This window comes from Arachis hypogaea, chromosome 13, assembly GCF_003086295.3.
Source record: "Arachis hypogaea cultivar Tifrunner chromosome 13, arahy.Tifrunner.gnm2.J5K5, whole genome shotgun sequence".
In the NCBI taxonomy this organism is placed as follows: Eukaryota; Viridiplantae; Streptophyta; class Magnoliopsida; order Fabales; family Fabaceae; genus Arachis; species Arachis hypogaea.
The window spans coordinates 141598733-141612804 of NC_092048.1; the positions used below are offsets into that span (position 1 = coordinate 141598733).

General features: G+C 39.0%; 2 protein-coding genes across 2 annotated transcripts; both read right to left on the reverse strand.

Moving 5' to 3' along the window:
- Window positions 1–188: 188 nt before the first annotated feature.
- Window positions 189–1883, reverse strand: LOC112783767 (uncharacterized). Its single transcript, XM_025826828.2, has one exon. The coding sequence runs from the start codon at window positions 1495–1497 to the stop codon at window positions 319–321; it is 1179 nt and encodes a 392-aa protein (XP_025682613.1). The 5' UTR covers window positions 1498–1883; the 3' UTR covers window positions 189–318.
- Window positions 1884–12179: 10296 nt separating this feature from the next.
- Window positions 12180–13900, reverse strand: LOC112792371 (berberine bridge enzyme-like 26). Its single transcript, XM_025835579.3, has one exon. It carries the CDS (start codon window positions 13866–13868, stop codon window positions 12282–12284), a length of 1587 nt encoding a protein of 528 aa, XP_025691364.1. The 5' UTR covers window positions 13869–13900; the 3' UTR covers window positions 12180–12281.
- Window positions 13901–14072: the final 172 nt, after the last annotated feature.

Genomic DNA, 14072 nt, shown 5'->3' on the forward strand with positions numbered 1-14072 from the left:
TTTTCTGTGAAGAAAGAGAGTTGTTGATTCTGATTTTGTTCTTCACGAAAATCATGTATAGAGATTTGTAGTCAAGAAGAAAAGGTGTGGCATCAGTTTCGAGTGATTATTTTCTTCACGGGAACTTCTTGTTTCACACTTTAAGGTGTTGAGTTTAACGTGGCATTGGCAATACTTGAAATCACGAATTTTAAAAATAATAACATGGATGATCCATTAAATAATTTTAAGAAATGCATGGCTCAGCTCATCCTCTGGTATAATTTGATTTACAAGATAGATGGCATTCTATACTATATACATGTTTGGTACTCTTCTTCAAGGCAGAATAAGACCAGAGGAGAAGCTTATTCCAGCCATATTCCATCCCTTCATTTTGCAATCAGGAAGGGGAATCCAGGTCCAGTTGTTACACGTGGCATCATAGGAGAGCCAAATCATATTCCAAAACCCCTCAGAATTAGAGACCAAAGCAGCCCGAAGGATCCCATTCTTCTCCTCCAAGCAACCCATCATAACCCCATAAGGCTTCTCAACAACCTTCATCAACTCACTCGGAACCACCGATACAAACTCCCACTTCCTCCCATCCAAACTCAACCCCCACAACTCCACGCCCTTCAACACCCTCCCCTTTCCACGCTCTCCACCCTCCCATTTCACTATCATCATGTACCCATCTCCGTACACGTGTAGCCTATCTATCACGTTTCCCCAGCTATATCCAACGCTCAACCCTCCATCGCTCCCTCTCGGATCAAATCTCGGCCGTACAACTGTTGGCGCCTCGCACTGTGCTGTACACGCAACCAGAACGCTCTCCCGGGGCCCATGAGCCACGCTCAGGAAAATATTTCCACCTCCACGTGGCACAATCCCACTGGATCCAGTGTTTTCCTTCCCCTCCGTTGACTTCCACGTGTCGCTCTCGGAATTGTAGACAAACAAAACGGGCCGGTTGTCCACGCACTCGGCGAACAAGAAGCGGAAATGATCGGAGCCGTCCGGGTGGGAGACGAGCTTCATGCCGGACCTCCTCCACGATGAGGTGCCACGTGGACCTAACGGGGAAGGCGGGATCCTCTTGACGGTGAGGGTGATGAGGTTAACGGCGATGACCTCGCGGACGGTGTTGGAAGCGAAGAGGAAGAAGTTGGCGGAGGCGGCGAGGAAGTAGAGGTCGTTGTCGGCGTGGAAGTGGAGGTCTGCGATGCGGATCCGGAACCAGCGGTGGGAGCTACGGTGGGTGAAGGCGTGTAGGACGGCGTCGCGGAGCCAGCGCTTCTTGTAGACGAAGAGCCAGGTGGTGGCGGCGGAGACGGAGTTGCAGCGGCGAACGAAGGTGTGGTCGGAGATGATTTGGGAGAAAGATTTGTTGAGCAGTTTCAAGGGAAGGATTTCAGGCAAGACGAGAGATAGAAATATGTTTTGAATGAGCTCTTGCGGGAGGAGGCAGAGACCAATAGCGTTGGGTGTTGAACTTCGATGATCTTCCATTCAGTGAGAATGAGTGAGTGAGTAAGTGAGTTCTGTTGCAGGGGGTTAGGTAGTTTTGGTGGGAGGAGGTTGTATTGGCTGATAAATATATGAACAAGTCTTTGTCTCGGTGTGGTTGGCTTTTTATGGGATTTCTTTATTGACTTGATTAAGACTTTCGGATTTGTTTAATTATATGTAAGAGTTTACTACTTACTAGTGACTACTGAGGACAATTGACCCACAAGGATTGCACTGTTTTTCTTCATGGGGCGGTGTCATTGGTTGCCCTTTCAATTTTTTAAGTGTTTTTTCTTGGCTCTGCTTCATGCTGGGTCGGCTGAGGACTATTATAAAATTGTTTGAAAGGGCGTGCGGGGTGAGCTACTTATATTATAAAGTGTTTTGTGTCATTGTCATGGTAGAACTACTGATATAAGAGAGCTTGCTTATTTTTCATAGAGCTCTTAGTATTACTCGAAATTCATTTAATTATATGCACAGCACCAAGTTGGACCGAATGGGGTGCTTCAGGGTAGGGTGCAGCTGGAATATGAATTTTGGTACATCAACTTTTGTTCTCCTGCTGTTGCTTTTTCATAAGTTTTCTTTTCCATGACAAGTAATGCCTTGGACCCTTTGGTCACGGTCAGTGTATGCCGAAAGAGAATTGACATTACAATACACAAGACTCTGCTTTAGGGTAATAATGCATCCATGCTGGTAAATTTGCTTCACTCATTATGCTGCAAGTGTTACTAATTGTATTTCAAATTGAACTAACTGCACAAGTTATGGCTTTGCTTTCAGCAATTATGCAGCTAGTATTATTTAAGGTTTCACACATGGAATTTGAGGTAATTATGATTTGGTCGTAGGAGTTGGTTTCCTCTATCATGTTTTTATATATATATATATATATATATATATTTATGAGCTACGGGGTCAAGGACCCCAAGCAAGGAAGAAAAAAAAAGGGATAAGTACGATTTTGGTCTCTAACGTAGAGGTCGAAAATTTATTTTATCCTTAGCCATTTTTTTGCTACAAAATGGTTCCCAAGGTTTCAATTTATTTTAAAATGGTCCTTCAGACAAAAATACCCTTCCCTCCCATCTTCTTTTTCAACCAGAAATAGAAGCAAAAGCGCAAATGCAGGCAGAAGTAAAAATAGGTAGAACCAAAAGCAACCAAAGCATCAACAACAACAACGAAATAAAAGGAATAAACCCAGAAGCATCATCAACAACAACAATGGAATCCTTTAAATCTGAAAAATTAAAGAAAAAGGAATAAAAAATTGAAACAGAGGGAAAGGATTGCGGTGGTGGTGGGGAGGAGGGGCTGTGGCGGTGAACGGCAATGCGGTGTTGGCGGAGTACAAATCATCACGAGGAGGGCGCTGTGGTGGTCGCGGCGCTGTGGAGGGCTTCGTTCCTCTCTTGTCGGCGGCGCTGTGTATTTGCTGAGGAAGAAAGGAGCGGCGTGGAGGAGCAGCAGTGTGGAGCTGCTGCGGCGGCGACCTTCCCTCTTCCCCCTCTTCCCGAAACAACACCCCCCTCCCGCTTCTCTTTCTCCCCCATCCCCCCGTCTCGGCGGCGCTGTGTATTTGCTGAGGAAGAAAGGAGCGGCGTGGAGGAGCAGCGGCGTGGAGCTACTGCGGCAGTGTGGAGCTGCTGCGGCGGCGACCTTCCCCCTTCCCCCTCTTCCCGAAACAACACCCCCTCCCGCTTCTCTTTCTCCCCCTCCCCCCGTCTCGGCGGCGCTGTGTATTTGCTGAGGAAGAAAGGATCGGCGTGGAGGAGCAGCGGCGTGGAGTGGCTACGGCGGTGTGGAGCTGCTGCGGCGGCGACCTTCCCCCTTCCCCCTTTCCCCTTCCCCCTCTTCCCGAAACAACATCCCCCTCTCGCTTCTCTTTCTCCGCGTCTCGGTGGCGCTGTGTATTTGCTGAGGAAGAAAGGAGCGGCTGCGGCGGGCAACCTTCCCCCTTCCCCCTCCTCCCGAAACAACACCCCCTCCCGCTTCTCTTTCTCCCCTCCCCCGCGTCCCTTTCTTTATTTTATTTTATTTTATTTTATTTTATAATTTTTTAGTTAGGGATAATTTGGTAATAAAAATAAAAGATTTAGTAAAAAGGACGATTTAAAACAAACTGAAACTTTGGGGATCATTTTATAGCGAAAAAAAGGTCGAGGACGAAATAAAATTTTGACCTCTACGTTAGGGACCAAAATTGTACTTATCCCAAAAAAAAAAAAACAAACACTACTAAACAAAGCTTAGAGTCTCTAGGGAGTAAAATGTCAAAACAGTCCAAATCTAGAGCTAAGCTAATATTGGAGGAGGAACATAAAAAATATGGAGGCCAAATGGGAGGATCTGTCCCTTTTTAGCAAGCATATTCGCAACATAATTTGTTTCTCTAAGAGTAAGTGACCATCCGAAAACATCAAGCCGTTGGGCATGAATGTTGATATCAACAAGAATCGATGCACAAGAATGATATCACCATTGTTGATTGGGAGAGATAGTATAGCATTGTCACATCTTCAGTTTGCTGATGACACAATTCTGTTCTGCCCACTAGAGGAGGAAACTATTAGGAATTATAAGAGACTATTGAGATGCTTTGAGTTGATGTCAGGGCTCAGTATTAATTTTGACAAGTCGAGCTTGATTCCGATAAATTGCGACGATCAGTGGATCCAAAGTATGTGCCAAGTGTTGGGTTGTAAGGTTGATTCGCTTCCAGTCAAATACCTGAGTATTCCCTTAGGTGCAAATCCGAGGTTGGTGAAGACCTGGAAGCCTATAATAGACAAAGTGGAGGAGAAGCTCAGTTTGTGGAAAGCCAAAGTACTAAATAAAGCTAGGAAGTTGGTGCTGATTAAATCAGTTCTAAATAGTCTGCCAGTGTACTATTTGAGTTTGTTCAAGATGCCGAGAGCTGTTGCTGAGAAATTGATTTCACTACAAAGAAGGTTCTTGTGGAGCAAGGAGGATGGTAGTAATGGAATGGCATTAGTAAGATGGGAAGTGGTACAGGCCCCTAAAAAACTAGGCGGTTTGGGAGTTGGAGATGCTATGGTTCGTAACACAGCTATGTTGTTTAAGTGGTGGTGGCGGTTCGCAAAGAAAGATTGCCCGTTGTGGAAGAAGGTGGTTTGTTATTGTTATAATCTGAATCCTAATGAACTACTGTCAACTCAAGCTCTACCTTCTAGAGGTGGCCCGTGGAAGGATATCTGCCAGTTACAAATAACGAATAACTGTATCAGGGAGAAGATGGTTACAGGCTTATCATGGAGATTGGTGATGGGCGGCATACTCAGTTTTGGGAGGATATATGGTTGCTTGGTGGGTCTCTAAAAGATCGGTTCCCCAGGATTTTTTCTGTTTCAAACCAATGTGGATCTGTTATAGGGGATTGTGGATTTTGGGACGGGTTAGAGTAGATTTGGAACTTCCAATGGAGGAGAGAGCTCTTTCAATGGGAATTCGGACTATTGGGTCAATTACATGAGGCTTTGAGACCTGTGAAACTAGTAATTAACAGAGAGGATAGGGTGGGTGTGAAAATATGATAAACTAGGAGTTTATTCAACCAACTCATTTGTTCAGGTTTTGTAGGAGGCGATACTCCCAGAGGAGGTTACAAGTTACAGCTACACAAAGACCATTTGGAAGGGGTTAGTTCCACCAAGAGTAGAGCTGTTTGCTTGGTTTGTCCTGATAGATAGGGTGAATACAAAGGAACGGTTAAGCCGGCTCAGAATCATTAACCAGCTAGATAACGCTTGTGTTTTATGTAATAAAGATGTGGAACATGTACAACACTTGTTTCTATGCTGTGAGTTTACTAATTGGCAGGTGTGGAGTGCTTGGATATCAATGATTGGCCAACAATGGTCTATCTCAGGTACAATGAAAGAACATTTTCTGTGTTGGACAGAGGAGCCGAGGAGCAGGGAGGATAGAGAGCAACGATTGACATGCTTCTGTACGATCGTTTGGAATATCTGGCTAGAAAGAAATAGAAAGATATTTTAGAATAAAAGCAAAGGCGTTGAAAAAATTACTCACATGACTGTCATGAACCATAACGAGTGGAGAGGTATGGACCCTTCTAGTCGTTGATGGCTATGTCGGAGATGACAGGAGGATTTCATAATGGCTATTGTGTTACTTTTAAGTTGTTATTTTATTTCTTGTTTGATTGCTCCACTGTATTGTATTGAGCTCTTTGTTAAAAAAAAGGATGACTCGCAGTACAACCATCTCTTACAAACTCAAGGACAGAAGAGGAATCTGTTTCAATAACATGCCGCTTGAAATTGTTGGCCACAACAATATAGAGACCGCACACAACCCCCCACATTTCCGCATGCATAATAGAACAACTACCTAGTTGGAAGCAAAACCAATGATATATCTCCCCAAGTGATCCCTAAAAACTCCACCGTACATCGTGCTATTCTGGTTAGTGAAGGAAGAGCCATCAACATTAAACTTAATTTCATTCTCATGAGGAGGGAGCCAGCAGATAAGAGTATTAGCAGTTGGATTATTGTGCTTCTGCCTCCAATGTCCATTCATGACATGTAAATATTCCTCATGCCTAGCCTGATAAGAGATGTAGCAAAAGAAATCAACATATCTTCAAAAACAAGTTTATTACGGAAAAACCAAAAATGAGATGTTGCAATGCCAAACAGGTTTGATAACTTTGATCTCTTCGAGAGATTGCTTTGCAACCAGTTCAGCATATCAGAATTCAGAAAATGTCAAAATTGATTGGCAAGCAGGAGGTTTCGTAATACGTTTCTTGCAAAAAAAAAGTCTCGAATGACATAGAGAGTGAATTCAATATCGTTCCTACACCGGGGACAATGATCGTCATTGGTAAGATGGTGCATTTTCCTTTCCGCATTTGTAAGAATGGAGTCATGAGCAATAAGCCAAAGGAATAAACACACTTATTCAGGTCCTTTCCAACTTCAAACAAGGCTAAAAATGTTGCTAGAGCTGTCAGTGGTATTCTAGATATCTTGGTAAGCAGCTTTGAGCTTGAAGCATCCATCCAAGATGAGAGCCCACACAATCTGATCTTTATCTTTTCAAGGGGACGGCGTGGGATTCACAACAATCTTGCTGACTACGTTATCAGGGAGCCATTCTTTGATTTTGTCAGCGTCCCCATCCCCTGAAATAGAACGAAAATTCATAAGGTTACTAGAATAATCAATGCTTCTATTGCTTACCTGATTAATATGCATATCCAAACTCCCTAAATTAGGAACCCAGTTATGTTTCTAGAAGTTTATGTTTTTGCCATTGCCAACCCGCCAAATGGTGTTTTTAGTGCATTCTCTCAATTAGCGGATACTCCTTTCCAGAGGTTCGAGTTACTTTGCTTTCTATCTACTCGAGGAATAATGTTATCACCTCCACCATATTTGGATTGTAATACCCTTGTCTACAGGGCATCCTTCTTCTCAATAAGCCTCCAACCAACTTTCATTATGAAAGCCTTGTTAAGAGTGTGGGCATGACAAATACCCAAGTCCTCGTTTTTCTTTTGCTGACCCACTTTTTTTCAAGTTAACAAGTGGATATTTTTTGTTCGTTCAGTCTCTCCCTAAAAAAAATTTATGCATTTACAATCAATGAAATTACAAGTAGTAATAGGAAGTAAGGCAATTTGCGTAGTATATAAAGAAATAGAAGAAAGGACAAAATTCACTAAAATATTTCTTCCTACCAAGGAAAGAGAGGATGCCTTCTAGGAGTTAAGCCTGGTGTTGAGTTTGCTGAGAATTTCATCAAAAGTGTTATTTGAGATTTTGAAATAATAAAGAGGAACTCCAAGGTACTTCCTTAGATTGTCAGTTCTGCTGAAACCCAAAGTTTCATTATTCTCCTCTCTGATTGGGCTTTCAACATTTTTAGAGAAAAAAATATGTGTTTCTTCTTAGCTGATGTTTTGCCCAGAGCTCTCACAAAAGACACTTAGGCATCTATTAATGATACTAGCTTGCTCCGTACTACCTTTAGCAAAAATAATCAAGTTGTCCGCGAAACAAATGTGAGATAAAAGACGACCCTCCTCTCTTAATATAAATAAGCTTCCAGAACCCATAATTCACATCACAGTTAATGAGCTAAGAAAGACGCTCAATGCACAGGACAAAAATGTAAAGAAAAATGAGATCGTCCTGTCAGATAGCCTAGTTGGTTTAAACTCCTCCATCTCCTCTCTATTCAAAAGAACTCTCATTTTGGTTGTAGAAATACAAGCCATAATAAACTCAACGGTATGTGAGGGAAACCCAATGTCAATTAAGGTTTCCCTAACAAAAGACCATTTAAACTTATCATATGCCTTCTCAAGGTCGATCTTGATAGCCATCCAGCCTTCCTTTCCTTTTTTATTTCTCATCGAATAAATGACTTCCTGAGCAATGATGATGTTGTCAGAGCCTTGTCTTCCTGGCACAAAACTACATTGAGTAGGACCAACCAGTTTCTCCATAATCTTTCTCATACGACTGACAAAAATATTAGTAATAACGTTGTATGAAACATTGCACAAGCTTATAGGTCTCATCTATCTTGGATTAGAAACAGAGTCGACCTTAGGTATAAGCATGATGAGCATTTCATTAAAGTCCTCAGCACTGATCGGATTGTAAAAAATACTCTGCACCATGTTACAAAGGTCAGGCCCAATTTTATTCCATTGTTGCTAATAAAAAATAGCTCGAATACCATTTCTACCGAAACTTTTAGGATTTTCATACCAAAAAGAGCATCCTTAATCTCCTGATACGTCACATGACAGCCTAGAATATTAAGGTCAGACTCATTGAGAGGCGGAAACTCTTTATAAAGAACATAGGGGGGTTATCATGGGTGTCTTGATACAGGTTGGCAAAAAAAGTAAAGGCATGTTGTTTCAGATCATTCTTTTCTGTGATCCACGAACCATCCTCTTGTTGGAGGGCAATGAATTTATTTCTTCTCCTTCGAATCATAGTATATCCTTGAAAAAATCTTGTATTGCAATCCCAAATTCAATCCAGTTGCTCCTAGATTTTTGGTGCCATAACAATTCCTCTGGAATAAGAATTTCCTTATAATCTTTACACAACTGAAATTTCCTTAAGAGCATGCTGAAATTCATTGACACTAGCTATCCAAGAAGCCTCAACCTTCCAGCAGTCCTAAACTATGTTGTCAAAATCTGGGTGAGGTAGTCAAACTGCAACAAAGAAAAAAATGCCTTTTTCGTTTATTGAGCACAGAAATAGAATAAAGCTGAAGGCATAGAATAGCATGATCAGACTTCAATATAGAAAGATGTTTAAAACAATCATTCGAAAAATTTATTTGCCAATCTAAATTGTCAAGAGTTTTGTCCAGTCTAACTATTAAGTTACATCTCTTTCAAGCAAAAGGTCATCCAACAAACCCTAGGTCAAGCAGGCCACAGCCAAAAATGCAATCGCTGAAATCAGAGCAAGCGCCAGACTAAATCCTAGTGGCACCGTCCCGCCTCTCATTATCATGGAGGGTGGCATTGAAATTGCCAATCACACATCAGGAATGATTAGTATTTTTCGACAAAAGATGCAAGTTATTCCAAAACAATTTCCTGTAATAAGACTATCAACCTTCCAGGTACTCAGATCTCAAAAAGTCCAAATACCGCCAAAATGCCCAATAGCATCTTCAACAAAATAATCTTCAAATTCCAATTTATTCCTGACTTCCATACCCCGATCCCCATTAAAGTGAGTTTTGAAGAGAAGCAAAAAATTTGCATCAAATTCACGTCCTAAATCTCTAATAAGAGTAGAAAAGAATTTAGAACTAGCACCTTTACAATTCCAACCGATAATATTCATAAAACAAAAAAAAAGGAGAGAAAGGTTACGGAAAACTTGAAAATTATTGTTGGGCATTCGCCCTTTAATTTGCTTCAGACTACGATCCCGGGAAGAGCTTCCCTCTTTATTCTTGTTTAATGGCGACACCATCATATGAACATCAGGAGGTTTGTTTGTTGGTTATTAACTGCCTTCTTCTTCATAGCGCCACCCGAAGAGGAGCTCGCCCCCAACAATTGAGTGGAGAGATCCGTTTTCACAATATGATGCTTAGGGGTGGCAAAGCGGGCTGGCCCGCCCCAACCCGCCCCGCCCCACCTAGGCCCGCCTCATAAACGGGGCGAACCGACCCGCCCCGCCAACTAAAATGGGTTCAAAATGCTAGCCTGCCTCGCTTTATGGCGGATTGGCGGGTTGGCGGGCTAGCCCGCTTGATTCTTTTTTCTTTTTTTTTGAAAAATAAAATTCATTAAAATTAACAAAAAAATAATAATTAAAAAATAAAATACAAATAAAAAATAGTCAAATTTTAATATAATTTGTTTACTATTTTTTTAATTTTTAAATTCAATAAAATTGTTCAAAATAATATTTGTCAATAAAATCATCTTTATTTTAAAAAATAAGTCACATAATTTGAGCATATATACGAAATTGTAAAATAAAATAAATAAAGTTAATAACTAAAAGAAGAATAAAAACAAAAAATGAAAAAAAAGTGTTTAAAAATTCTATAATTATTAATTTTATAATAGTAACCACTATTTTATTTAATAATAAAAAAAGAAAAATATAAAGTTTCGGTCCGGCGGACCGCCCCGCCCTGCCCCGCCAAAACCCGCCAATTTGGCGGTGCGGGTTTGACGAATTTTTTTAATTTGGCGGGTTCGAAATCCTAGCCCAACCCGCCTTTTTTAGCGAGTTTTGCGGATCGATCCGGCGAGCTCGACCCGTTTTGCCACCCCTAATGATGTTCCAGCATCTTATTGGACTCCTTTATCATCAAGAAGGCATCGTTCTATTTTTGCATACTATCAGGCATTACCATTTCCAAAGTTTCCATATCTGGTTCCTACTACGTGATATGAGGGAGGAGGCGCATCAGGAATTTCAAGAGTATTAGCTACTTGTAATATACTAATGCAAATTTTGGCTTATCAAAGACTATGTTTGTGTTTGGATTACAGTTTGAAAACGGGAGTTTGTATAAAATTGATTTTGTGAACTTGATTTTGATGAAAAGTAAGTTTGTGTTAACGTAATTTATGTTTGACCATCTTTATATCAAAATGGATTATAATAAAATAAATATTGTTTGAATTATACTACTCAAAATCACTTTTAGATAAAAAATTACTAAAAAAGATATCAATTTAAGTAATATTTTATATTATCCTATCATTTCACTTTAAATATTTGAATAGATCATATTAATTCATTTTATAAAAAAAATTAGAGTACTATACATTTTATAATGTCAAACAAAAAAGAAATGTTCTATAATTTTTTTAATATCGTTAGTATTCTTTAATTTAGCATTATTTTGTACTATAAATTTTTATTATGTATGGCTCTTTTGTTACTTATAATTCGTATATAATAAAAACGAAATGAAGCACAATAAGAAGTACAATAAAAACGAAAATTTTTTTATAGAAACATAATATATAATAATTACAACCAACAATATGTATCATAAATTACAATAAGAAGTAAATAAAATTCGTATGAATAAAATCAAATAAAAAATAAAAGATTTATACACAATATAAATATAGTATAATAAAAGATAGAAAAAATTTATATAAACAAAAAATAATAAAAATATCATAAAAATTAATAAAAATAAGAATTTATATCAACAATAGTTGTCATATGAATAAAAAATACAATAAAAATATAACATCAAAACACTAAAAAAATAACATCTGAATACTAAAAAAATAATATAAAAAATATAATAAAAAACATAAAAATTAAAATATGAAAGAGAGTATTAAAAATAATAAAAAATTAAAATATTTTCCTTGGCAGATTCAAACAAATCTAAAAGATTTTGATGAAAAAAAAATTGGAACAAAAATAATACATAAATAACTACTGTGAAAGTTATATAGTTATTTGCATTTTTTTATAAAAGAAGATAAAGGGTAGGATTTGGTAGAAAAGGAATAAATTTTTCAGTTAATTTCTCCAACAATAATCAGCTTTTTCTAACGTGAACGTAAAAGTTAAAATTTTTAGCTTCACGTCAACTTACGTTTAAAGGTGAGAGAACTTCTGAATTCAAAATTTTAAAAAGCTACCAAATATAAAAATAAAACGTTCAACACACTCAAATAGACTTCTCTCTTTTCCAACGTGATCCCAAATATACCAATAGTGTTTGGCTGGGTGTTAAGGTTTGTGTGTAATTATCAAATAGGTGTTTTCACTTTTCATTGACATTTGAAATTGATTGGGTACATTTGAGTCTGCTGTGTAGTTAGTAGTTACATTAACTGGTCATACCTCAATTATTAGGACGGCTGTATATGATTGATTTTAAATATTTATTATTCAAACAATTTGCAAGCTTTTATTCAAAGCTATGTGAAGACAAGTATATGCTTCTTTGCAAAAATTATGAATTCGAACTATAATCTTTAAAATATATAGGCCTGGTTTAACTAATGACAACTTTTCAAAAACATTTGCTATGTTATGTTACTCTTGTATTTTTCTTAAATCATAATTTGACATCTCTTTGTCTGGTTGCAGTCAACAAACAAACTTGCGTAGTTTTAGTATCATTTTTATTTTGCTATTCAACGATTAAGGAACAAAACAGGGTATGTCATTTATTTATGATTATGAAATAACTATGGGTAACTAATCTATTGTATATGCTTTTTTTAGTGGGCACTGATGGTACCTCTACAAAGGTGGAATGCTCTGTTCATTCCTGAAAAAATTTTGAGGATCAACTCTAGCCTTCACTTCTACTAGTCGCTTAAAGTTCTGGTTGAAATATTTGAGGCCCCAAGATTGTGCTTCAACATAGCTTGTATTCGGACCATTGACGCCCAAATCAAGGTCTCTGTAATTCAAGTATGCTCGCCTTGGCAACTTTGACACATAAGGCGCTAAGTAATCATAGAGTGTTCTTATCCATTTTATGTACATAGTTGCATCTTCATTGGAATCCCAACTAACAGAATATTGGATTCCATATAACATACTCTTTCTGTGAGGGAATGGAGTTGCTGATTCTGGAATCTCACTCATTATTCCACCATATGGTGTCAGGATTATGAATTGTGACTCCTCCAAAACCAGCATCTTCCATAGCCCTTCTAAGCCAGTAGATGAAATCGGTTCTGTTACATAATCAGATTTTGTTTTAAAACTCGATGATGTTATGTTCCTGTTGAGCAAGACCTCCGAGGACTGGTCCACTGAAAAACCTGCAAAATAAAGAACAGATTGAATCCAACTCATCTCAGTGAAATTGCTTCGCTTCAACCCGAATTCTGCAAAACTTTCCTGCATCAAAGGGAGGAGGTTCTCTGCGGTTCCAAGGTACATTCCCGTGAAAGAAAACACCACAGTTTTATTACCAAGTCGAGAAGCTGAATTGGAAACTCCAAGAACTGCATGAAGAAAGAGTTCTGCAGGAAGCTTTGGAGCAACGGTTTGCCACTTGGTGAAAATCTCAGAACCACCATCATCAAGATTCCTTGAAACCTCAAAGATGGTAACTGTTGATGGAACTTGGACAAGCTTGATCTTCCATGCTGTGATGACACCAAAGCTTGAACCTCCTCCACCCCTTATGGCCCAAAACAGATCTTCCCCCATTGCTCTTCTGTTCAGTATCGTCCCATTAACATTGATTATCTGCGCATCGATCACATTATCAGCTGCTAGGCCATATTTCCTGAAGATGGTGCCAAATCCACCTCCACTCAAGTGTCCTCCAATGCCAATTGTAGCGCAACTCCCAGCAGGGAAGCCATGGACCTTGCTTCTATTCGCAATTGCGTAGTAGAGTTCTCCCAGAGTAGCACCTGATTGAACCCACGCTGTTTCGTCTTCCATGTTAATGGTTATGGACCTGAGGTTGAAAAGGTCAATGATGATGAATGGAACATTAGAGACATAAGAGAGGCCTTCATAGTCATGGCCACCGCTTCGAACTCTGACTTGGAGGTTGCTGTGTTTGGAACATCGCAGTGCTAGTTGGATGTGGAAAAGGTTGTGTGGAGTGACAATGAAGTTTGGTTTTGGGACTGAAGTGGCCAAGAATCTTGAGTTTCTTATAGAAGCATCCAAGATAGATTCATAAGAAGAACTGGTTTTGGTGAAGACTATTCCTGAACTTGTGTTGGTGTTAACTCCTAGACCGGACTGAAAACATTGAAGGAAATCTTCATGGCTAGCCGAACCTGATGATGATGCAGAGAAAATTGAGATGAAAATTGTGGCAGATAGGAGAACTAAGTTTACAACTGATCTAGTCATTTTGGTTTTCCTTCCTACCTTACCAATGCATTGCAACTCTCCTATTTATATAACCGTAATGCTACGGAGACAATAAAAAATTAATTACGTTTAGGTGAATAATGAGAGATACTAATAAAGAGTTGCATTTCAGATTCCCTAACAAACATTATATCTAATTAATTTAAAATTTGTTTACGTTATTTAAAAAAATGACGTTTTTCT

Coding starts and splice junctions, on each gene's coding strand:
- LOC112783767 (XM_025826828.2), bottom strand. CDS start 1,497: ATGGAAGATCATCGAAGTTCAACACCCAACGCTATTGGTCTCTGCCTC.
- LOC112792371 (XM_025835579.3), bottom strand. CDS start 13,868: ATGACTAGATCAGTTGTAAACTTAGTTCTCCTATCTGCCACAATTTTC.